Source organism: Oncorhynchus mykiss, chromosome 3 (genome assembly GCF_013265735.2).
Source record: "Oncorhynchus mykiss isolate Arlee chromosome 3, USDA_OmykA_1.1, whole genome shotgun sequence".
NCBI classification, from domain to species: domain Eukaryota; kingdom Metazoa; phylum Chordata; class Actinopteri; order Salmoniformes; family Salmonidae; genus Oncorhynchus; species Oncorhynchus mykiss.
Genome location: NC_048567.1, coordinates 12,919,902 through 12,930,942, shown reverse-complemented (window position 1 = coordinate 12,930,942; position 11,041 = coordinate 12,919,902). Strand labels below are relative to the sequence as shown.

The 11,041-nt window shown below is 42.9% G+C and overlaps 1 protein-coding gene and 1 pseudogene across 2 annotated transcripts; one reads left to right on the top strand and one right to left on the bottom strand.

The window, feature by feature from the left end:
* Nucleotides 1–1,878: 1,878 nt before the first annotated feature.
* Nucleotides 1,879–5,489, top strand: cxcr3.1 (chemokine (C-X-C motif) receptor 3, tandem duplicate 1). Of its 2 annotated transcripts, none has more exons than XM_021581457.2 (3): nt 1,879–1,998; nt 3,911–4,066; nt 4,245–5,489. In XM_021581457.2, exons 1-3 carry the CDS (start codon nt 1,996–1,998, stop codon nt 4,977–4,979), a joined length of 894 nt encoding a protein of 297 aa, XP_021437132.1. In that variant the 5' UTR covers nt 1,879–1,995; the 3' UTR covers nt 4,980–5,489.
* Nucleotides 5,490–6,894: 1,405 nt separating this feature from the next.
* Nucleotides 6,895–9,529, bottom strand: LOC110509966 (annotated as a pseudogene).
* Nucleotides 9,530–11,041: the final 1,512 nt, after the last annotated feature.

Here is an 11,041-nt window from a genome sequence, read left to right as displayed (position 1 = left end):
AAAGGAGGGCGGGGGAGGGCATTATATGCGTCGCGGAAGTTAGAATAGCAATGATCCAAGGTTTTACCAGCCCTGGTTGCGCAATCGATATGCTGATACAATTTAAGGAGTCTTGTTTTCAGATTAGCCTTGTTAAAATCCCCAGCTACAATGAATGCAGCCTCAGGATATGTGGATTCCAGTTTGCAAAGAGTCAAATAAAGTTCGTTCAGAGCCATCGATGTGTCTGCTTGGGGGGGAATATATACGGCTGTGATTATAATCAAAGAGAATTCCCTTGGTAGATAATGCCATTAATACAGGTAACGAGTGGAGGACAGAGGAGCCTCTTAAAGAAGAAGTTACAGGTCTGTGAGAGCCAGAAATCTTGCTTGTTTGTAGGTGACCAAATACTTATTTTCCACCATAATTTGCAAATAAATTCATTAAAAATCCTACAATGTGATTTTCTGGATTTTTTTCTTCTCATTTTGTATGTCATAGTTGAAGTGTACCTATGATGAAAATTACAGGCCTTTCTCATCTTTTTAAGTGGGAGAACTTGCACAATTGGTGGCTGTCAAATTTTTTTTTTGCCCCACTGTATGTTAGTGTCAGAGACCGACACACACAGGAAGGGTGTCTTCTCACCTTTTTATCCCATTTCACTGAAACTAGAGAAAGAGCGAGAGGGGATAAGAGTGAAAGAAAAAGGGCAGGGCAGAGTGCGAATTATATCTCTTTTTCATGGGCCTAACGGGAAAGATGTAATTTTACTGTAAAAATGTATGACCTTTTAATGTGGCATGAACACAGCCAGTAATGATGTTTTCATCTGATTTAAAAAATGTTATCAACCTGTGCAAGTTCGTCCACTCCAAAATTATTCCAGCATCCAAACAGTGCACTATGTGCACCTGCTATTTGATGAATGGAAAGACACAACTGTTACAAATTGCTAAAAAGTCACATTCGGTGATTTCATTAGGTCTACAGTTTTGTAGCCTGAATTAACTCATGCATCTTGCTGATAAATTGACCTTTTAAATAAAAAAAATAACTCAAGATACCTGAAAAGGGGCTGAAATACGGGACTGTCCCGGGATGACAACTTCAGCTACCTGGGAAAAACAATGTTTAAGCTATGACAGAGAGTTGTGTGTGTTCATTTCATTTGGATATTTACCGATGTAGCACTACAAAATTGGATTGTTAACAAATAGGAGAATGGTTAAATTGGCATTACTTAGAGACCCTCCAAACTTTGACTTTTGTTGCATTTAGGGGTGCTCATCTCTCATTCAGGGGGATGTAGTCGCCCGTAATTCACACTCTGGGGTAGGTGGAGAGAGAGAGTTGAAAGTGTCATGTTGGGCAGTGATATGTAATCTGTTCAGTGTGACTGTGTGGTTCATTGTGCAGCCTTAGCAGAGAGTCTTATCATCCTTCACCTTTGTGTTAGAATGTGCAAGCTAACAATGTTGACTTTTTCAACTCTCACCTCTTTTCTTTATGTTGTGGCGTTCAACAATGTGTTTAAGTAATAACACATTTATTACAAAGGACAGGAAAACAAGGTATATAAAATATAATAAATAGAAATGAATGCTCATTTATAAAATAAATCTGACCACTAGGTAGCCTAGGGGTTTGAGCGTTGGGCCAGTAACCAAAAGGTTGCTGGATTAAATCCCCCATCTGACAAGGTAAGAATCTGTCGTTCTGCCCCTGAACAAGGCAGTTAACCCACTGTTCCTAGGCCGTGATTGTAAATAAGAATTTGTTCTTAACTGATTTTCCTAGTTAAATAAAATAAAATACATCTGTGATCAACATTGGGCCTGTAGAAGTATTACATATGATTACATATGAATGCTTTTAAACGTATTTCCTCTCTACTAGTTCCTCCCCATTCACTGAAAATAGCAGTTCTGTTTGACATCGTGCTCACAACAGCGCCAGCCCATCATCTCTGTGGAAACTGATTGACAGACTGCATCAATACCATTCAAAGGCATGGTAAGTGTCCCTATAGACACATATTTCAACTGCATATACAGAATAATCACTATAATATTGAATAACATTGATTTTGTACAAATGGGTACACTTATTTTGTCTATTTAAAAAAAACAAAAAACAGTTGGGAGTATTAATGGTATTATAAGCAATTTTACATAACTTTTCACAATGCAAATTGATAGTAATAATAGACTTTTAATTTGTTACACGCGCTTCAAAAATATCCTAAATTTTAGTCAGACCTAAGAAACCCCTACGTTATTGACATTTGAAACCTGTTGAGAAGAAATAAAACTCAGATAGGGTTTCAGGTAGTGTGCCCACATCTCATCTAACATATTTCACAGGTGAAGTCCCGGGTATATAAAATGTGTGAAAAGACAGTACCCACACATTTTGTTAAGATCTTCACATGTTCCACAATAACACACCAATATTAATCGTCACAGTTGCATTATTGGGGAGCATTATTGTGACGATATTCTCCTTCCTTCTCCTAGTATATTTTGGACTTCAAACCCCTTTTAAACAGAGCTAAAGTCTTCTGGGTTGTACCATTCGATTTGTCTATGGATACCAACCCTTAGTCTGTGTGATTAACGAGGGCTGAGTGGTGTTTGTGAGACAAGGGTAGATCCTTTAAGGGACCCGGGGCTGAGTCTTTTTTTACAAAAATGTAGAGTCTGAATGGTTTGAAGTACAAACTATTAAAATCTATCTTTGAAAAGCTGAGATTCTCACGAACACGCACATGTAACATGTTCTGCTCTATGATTCTCACAAGTTACACAAGAGTTGTTAGAAGGTAAGGGGTTACTCTACATAGAAGATAATTGGTAATCCCAGGACATAGTGTCTCTAATACTGTAATAAACTCACATAGTTGCTGTCACAAACTCTAAACAGTTGTTACTGACTAGTTAAATATTTATTTCCCAGTGAGCAAACACTTCTATTTTTTTAAATATACAAATTTGTCAATAAAACTAATGAGTGCAACTGGTTATGTCCAATTGTTTTGTGTTGTACTTGTAGCCCTTGTTGTCCTGAAAAGAAAACGCTAAAAACACTTCATTGTGAGGCAAGATATAAGGGCTGTAGATAAATGAATTTTTGCTGGGGTCTCTGGACTGATAGGGTTAACTGAAGACAATTTTGCCGATGAAATTACAGAAAGCCATTCATATCTAATGGAAGAGTTTTGGAGCGAATTTTAGAAACCCTTAAAATAAGGGCTGTGTTTCGTGTAGGCTTACCCTAGCGTAACTGTCACCTTGTCCTAGAGAGATTTCCACGGTTATCAAAACATCATACCGTGGTACTCTACAGGAATGGCTGAACGAAACGAACTCCTTTCAGGTCTTTAGGACTACAAGGTGGAGAGCTCTATTACCTCTGTGTCAGTGAGTAGACAGCGCCCCCTTGGGTGCACAATAGAGCAGTCTGTATGATCAATTGGCATAAGGATATCATCATCTGAATTACAGTCCCAGTCATCAGAAAATCAACCCTCCAAAATGTAAAATAGCCACATATATCACACATAGAAATCATACAGGTTAAAGACTCGGGAAAAACACTACATTTGTCACTTTTTTTGCCATTGCATTTTACTCACACACTGTGATGCATTATTATGCTTAAATGTCAAAGACAATTAGTTCTATTTCACTTACAGGATTCCCTCATTGCCGGCGGTGAAAAGTTAACATTTACCAGAGTTGACCACTTCTCTGGTGATTATGATGGGGATTATAACGAGACCTACAGTGACACGTGCTGTTCTACTGGGGGGGTGTGCAGCATGGAGGGCATGCGTTTTGACGCTGTGTTCCTCCCCATATTCTACTCCCTGATATTGGTTCTTGGGCTGCTGGGCAACGGGCTGGTACTTTTGGTTCTGGTACAGAGGAGGCGGAGCTGGAGCGTGACTGACACCTTCATCCTGCACCTGGGCATGGCTGACACCCTGCTGCTGGTCACGCTGCCCCTCTGGGCTGTTCAGGCCGCTGGGGAATGGAGCTTTGGGACACCCCTCTGCAAGATCACTGGAGCCATGTTTACAGTAAGGACTATACACATTAAATAAATTAACTGTTGGGTTTAGTTTACATTCCTGAGGAAAACAATAGTGAATGGAATACAATTGTCGTCAATATGTTTTACCCAATTACAAACGTACTCTTTATCTGAACTTTGTAACAGTTTTATAACAGTCTGATTTTCTCTAACTCTTAACTCAGATCAACTTTTACTGTGGCATCTTCCTGCTGGCCTGCATCAGTCTGGACCGCTACCTGTCCGTGGTCCACGCAGTCCAGATGTACTCTCGCAGGAAGCCCTGGATGGTGCAGGCCAGCTGCCTGTCCGTGTGGCTCCTCTCCCTCCTCCTCTCCATCCCCGACTGGCACTTCCTGGAGTCTGTGAGGGACACCAGACGAGACAAAGTGGAGTGTGTTCACAACTACCCGTCCCTCTCCCAGTCTTGGTTTGACTGGCGCCTGGCCTCCCGCCTGCTCTACCACACGGTGGGCTTCCTCCTCCCCTCTGCCGTGCTACTCTTCTGCTACTCCTGCATCCTGCTGCAGCTGCAGCGTGGCTCCCAGGGCCTCCAGAAGCAGAGGGCCGTCCGGGTCATCCTGTTCCTGGTGCTGGTCTTCTTCCTCTGCTGGACGCCCTACAACATCACCCTTATGGTGGACACCCTCTACTCCAGCAACTCCCTGGTGGACACCTGCGAGAGCCATAATGCCCTGGACATCTCCCTGACGGCCACCTCTTCTCTGGGCTACCTGCACTGCAGCCTCAACCCCGTGCTCTACGCCTTCGTGGGGGTGAAGTTCCGGCGCCACCTGCTGGACATGCTGAGGTCCCTGGGCTGCAAGCTGAAGAGTGGAGTCAGGCTGCAGACTGCCAGCCGGAGGAGTTCCATGTGGTCTGAGTCTGGAGACACCTCCCACACCTCTGCCATCTATTAAGTACTTCTCTCTATCCCAAGATTTCCAAAACTAGGTCCTAAGGACCCCAAAGGGTGCATGTTTTGTTTTTTGCCCTAGCACTACACATTTGATACAAATAATCAGCTAATCGTCAAGCTTTGATAATTTGAATCAGCTGTGTAATGTTAGGGCGAAAACCCAAAACGTGCACCCCTTGGTGTCTGAGGACCGAGTTTAGGAAACGCTGCTCTACGCTCTATCCTGTTGCTCTTGAGTTGTCGTTGACTCAATAAGTGGATTATCAATGTGACCTTTAGCCTACTCCAACTTCCAAATTATATTTCCATTATAAAAACAAATATTAAAAACATTTGAGTATAGAAATACTTTTGTTTTAATTTTGTAATTAATCATTTTACTTACCTGCTTCATGTTTTGTTAAATGATAACTGGCATGTGCTCTGTTATAGTTAATGCATTTGTTATTACTGACATCCCATTTCATAACAAAAATGCACAGTATCAGGTTAGCATTTCAAGGAACCATAGTGAAATACTAAATAAAGTAAATATTTTTTTTATACTATCGTTCAGAATCTGTCTTTTAGTGTTGGTTAATAGATGCTTGTACACCAAAAATTAAAACCCCTAGAGGAAGCAAGACTCAGATCAGCATAAGTGATGTAGACACACCACCACCAAAGGCCTTTTCAGGATGATTCAACATCAAAGAACAATCATAGACATGTATTGATATCTATGATTGTCTGGCATGTAGAATGGGGAATTGTGGCAGCTCTATACATCACATTTCTATCTGCAAACATTCCATGAACACATGGTAGGCCTGCTGGTAGCCTAGCGGTTAAGAGTGTTGCACAGGAAAGTCACTGGTTTGAAGGCACATAATTGCTCTGGATAAGAGTGTCCGCAAAAAGATAACAATTACCCAAGTTCTGTGGTTTCAGCTGAAAAATACATACTTTTACTGTGGCAGGAAGCCAAGTAAAGCTTACCAACATGGGGTGACAAGTCTTTGCACCAAAGGGCTTTGCACACAAAACAAAGTACAAAATATATATATATATATATATATATATATATATATATATATATATATATATATATATATATATATATATATATATATATATATATATATATATATATATAACAGGAGGGAAGAGCGATTTTTTATTTTACCTTTATTTAACTAGGCAAGTCAGTTAAGAACACATTCTTATTTTCAATGACGGCCTAGGAATAGTGGGTTAACTGCCTGTTCAGGGGCAGAACGACAGATATGTACCTTGTCAGCTCGGGGGTTTGAACTTGCAACCTTCCGGTTTGTTACGAATCCCTTTTGGCCCGACAGTCTAGGGGAGACGAGACCCGTAACATAACTCATGCAAATTATAATAGTGAAAAAGTAAAAGTGAGAACGAAATAACCACGACAACTGAAAACACACAGTAATGGGGGGAGCAGGAAAAGGGGCTGCGCTAGACCCAAGGAAAGAAATAAGTATTCAAAAACACCCCTAAGCTAGACTAGCCTATTTCAACAACAGCTAACTAACTAACCAAAAATACAGTGGGTGGTCGGCCCAGTTCTAACTAGTATTGCGACTTGTCTTGGTTCCCCCTTTTCCCACCAGCAAACAAACACCATAACCAAAAACAATACTCACAGGTGAGGACAAAGTGATATGGAGGTGCTCAAACAAAAGATAGCTCAATACATAAAGAGAGTGAAACAGAGAAATCTACAGACATGGCATTTACAGAGAGATTGAGCTTTACAGCAAACTACTGACAGGGTTTTTAAACAAAGGGAAAGGAACAGTGATTGGGTAGGAAACAGGAGGAGGTGTGTCTTCTGATTGATGATTGGTGACTGATTGGGGAGTGATGATTTTCACCTGTGAGGGGAGAAGGAGAGAAAAGAAACACACACACAGGATACTTGTATCCGTAACACGGTTACTAGTCCAACGCTCTAACCACTAGGCTACCCTGCTGCCCCACACGGATATGAGAAGTCCCCACCCAAGATGATGAAGAGACAGTCTGCCTCTCTTCCTGTCCCTTCTCTGCTTTACTACAGCATCTGTGCACCTAAATGTTTATTCTAGAAGGACATACAGCAGCAACAAAAACTTTCTCTAATCTTTCTCTCATCACTTGTTCCATTCAAGAGCTTCACAAGCACTTCAGCCTTTAGTTAGCTTTACTTAATCATCTATAATGTTGAGTGACAAGACTTAAATGGACAGCATCACTCAGTCCAACTGAACAGCTTGCCTCTACCACCTTTTAGCAAGAAGAGAAAAGTGTAATCCACTTTAGCTGAAACAGGAAGAGAAACAGGAAGCAGGTCATATCTTGAGTTTGGTGTGTTGCTGCTACTGATACATGATTTCTCTGTCCTCCGTATCTCATAGAAAACAAGAGGTGAAATATCACACAGTAAAACAAAACCAAAGCAAGTATGTTCATGAGCGAAAACAGGAAAGATGAAAAGTGGTTAAAATTGTGTTTTTTGGTAAACCACATTCAGCTTAACCAAAATACAAATAGGGTCAAGTTTTGTCATGAAAATTCCAGGTCAGCTCTTCTGTTCCATTCCATGTCACATTTATTCCGAATCACACACACATATATATATATAGATTTAGGTTTGAATAATGGATGCATGATTCTTTCCAACAGATTCTACAGACCCGGACGACATTGATAGGTAAAACGTGAAGAGCAGACAACCCGCTGACTTTATAAAAATATATAAATATACATTTAGTCTGAGCGTTATCCATTAAAGTGCAATTCAAAGAAAGCAGTCCTCATAAGGGGCTTTCTTCTATGCATGTCTTTCTCTCATGACCCAGGTTACGGTCATCCACCCGTCCCCAGACTCAAACCCATCAACCATACATCAACTTCCCCTCAAGACAGGAAGACATACTATATTAATCATTAGGATCCTCTTCCTACCCATCAGCTCTGGGTGGACTGTACCTGTCCCATGATTGTCATTGGGTTCAACGTCCCCTTCTCCTCTGCTTGGTCAGGTGAGTCTTCAACCACACCTGAATCCCACAGTGAGGGTTTCAGATCGTGCTGCACCCCCTCAACACACCTCACCATATCCAGCACGCGTCACCGGAAGTTTCTACACAGTCCAAGATGGAGCACTGGGTTGAGGCAAGCGTGCAGGCAGGCTAGAGCGAACGTAACCACCAGACTGTTCTCCACAGCTGTCCTCCTGTCCTCCCTCCCCACAGGACACAGAAACAGGCTCCCCAGGTCTCCCCTGAAAAGTGTCCACCATGAGGGTGATGTTGTAGGGAGTCCAGCAGAGGAAGAAGACCAGCACCAACACCAGGATGACCCGGACGGCCCTCTGCTTCTGGAGGCCCTGGGAGCCACACTGCAGCCGCAGCAGGAGTAGCAGAAGAGTAGCACGGCAGAGGGGAGGAGGAAGCCCACCGTGTGGTAGAGCAGGCGGGAGGCCAGGCGCCAGTCAAACCAAGACTGGGAGAGGGACGAGTAGTTGTGAACACACTCCACTTTGTCTCGTCTGGTGTCCCTCACAGACTCCAGGAAATGCCAGTCAGGGATGGAGAGGAGGAGGGAGAGGAGCCACACGGACAGGCAGCTGGCCTGCACCATCCAGGGCTTCCTGCGAGAGTACATCTGGACCGCGTGGACCACGGACAGGTAGCGGTCCAGACTGATGCAGGCCAGCAGGAAGATGCTACAGTAAAAGTTGATCTGAGGAGAGAAAGAGAGAGAGCGAGAGACAGAGAGACAGAGAGATATAAACTTGAGAAAGCTCTTGGCTGGAATGAACATTAAGTTGACACAGCTGTGTTCCTCTTCTGTACTTCCTCTTTTCCCAGAAATGTTGAGAGTTTATTAATGGACTCAGAGGAAGTGTAACTGTACCCCCCATCATATACCACGCCACTCCACACTATTCCAAATCCTTTTAATTTACCCTCTCTCCCCATCCCCAACCCCAAGTTTATGTGTTCATACAGGTATATACACTTGCTTGACCAATCCCGTCCCCCACAGTCCTTACTGTGAACATGGCTCCAGTGATCTTGCAGAGGGGGTTCCCAAAGCTCCATTCCCCAGTGGCCTGAACAGCCCAAAGGGGCAGCGTGACCAGCAGCAGGGTGTCAGCCATGCCCAGGTGCAGGATGATGGTGTCAGTCAAGCTCCAGCTCCGCCTCCTCTGGACCAGAACCACCAGGACCAGCACGTTACCCACTAGCCCCAGGACCAGCTTCAGGGAGTAGAGCATTGGGAGGAACACCGTGCCAAAATGCACCCCTACGCCATCTTCAGGGGAGCAGTCCTCTTTATAAACATAGTCCCCATCGTAGTTATAGGTGCTATTCTCTAGAAATATCCCTCCCAGGTCCAAATCCATGTCTGTCTGTGGAGAAGTCGAAAATCAGTTGATCATTTGGGTAATACAGGCCAATCTATTGGGTATAAGATAAAAACAGTGCGGGCAGAATATGTGTTGGTGAGGACAACAATTTCCTTTTTCACAAAGTTATACCTAGAGAGATCTGTCTTTAGTCTCCGGTCCTCTGCTCTAACACTGACAGGTTGTGTGGGTGTGAGAAAGAGAGGTATCCCCTGAAGTGTCTCATCTGACAAGGGCCAGATCAGATTACATTCACGCTGCTCACATGATTCCGATGTCACCAGATGAGGAAACACTACACACAGCATAGTAAGAGCGGAAAGTACTGTTCTCCTGTCCACTGCACTGCAGACCATCTGACTGGTGCAATTGACACCCTATGGGAGCTTGTCTCGTTGTGCTCTAACCACACTCTCTAACCTCTCTGTAGGTATTCTATACTTATCTGATTTTCTGTTAAACCAGAAAGACTGGTGGGAGTTGGCAAGAGAGAGGGGGAGACAGAGAGAAAGTGATAGAGAGAGAGAACATATCCTGGGAAATATGGGTGTATGGATGCACTGACATACGCATACAAACACACAGAAAGGAATTCAAACAGCATGAAAGACTTAAGCGGAGTAAAGAGAACTTGTGTAGGACAAAGACCACAGACGAGGAGAAAAGAGAAGACACCTAGACAGTAGAAAGGGTTTGAAATGAGAAATGTACTTACCACATTAGCCATGTTCTATAACCGATCATTTACTAGTCCCAGTACCATTGGAGAAACTAGAGACAAACACTGCTGTTTACTTACACCATAAATAAGCCAGGAGAGAACAGGCAGTTTGTTTGAATGGTTTCATCCCCTGAGCACTTAAAGAAGCAGAACAGAAAAGAGCTTAAAGGAAGAGGGGAAAAAGAGACAACAACTTCACCTAACAGTTCACACAAAAGAAAAGTGAAGGAGGTCATGGGGATGATGCAAGACTTTTAGAAGAGAGAAAGTATAGTCATTTCAGTCCTCTACTCTCACCGTGAGCAGAGTTGTACAGTATACACGTCACACACCCAGAGAACCAGCGCCCGTATTTTGGGAGCTTTGCAGAGGTAACACCTACCACAGATGCCGATTGTTGGTCAATAACATGTACTTGGCAGGGCTTGCGCTCACAAAAGCTGTGCTGTGCGCAGTATGAACATAGTTGCATCTGGCGAGAGTGGATTTGTTGGAAGTGTTGTTTTGATGTTGCAGCCTGGTCTCATAGACAAGACACAACATAGTAAATGTAAATCCAGATCCGTGAAACAAAAATGTGTATGATATGTTACGTTTAGTATGGTTAGATAAGACAGAGGGTTACTTAAGGAAAAACTAAAGTATGGTGGTTGGTTGGGGTCGGCATATAACTCGAACGTCTAGCAACCCAAAGGTTGTGAATTCAAATCTCATCATGGACAAATTTAGCCTTTTAGCTAATTAGCAACTTTTCAACTGCTTACTACTTTTGAGCTACTTTGCAACTACTTACCATGTTAGCTAACCCTAACCGTAGCCATTTTAGCTAACCCCCCTAACCTTAACCCTTTAATCTAACTCCTAACCCTAACCTGTAGCCTAGCTAACGTTAGCTAGCAAGCTAATGTTAGCCACCTAGCTAATGTTAGCCACCTTG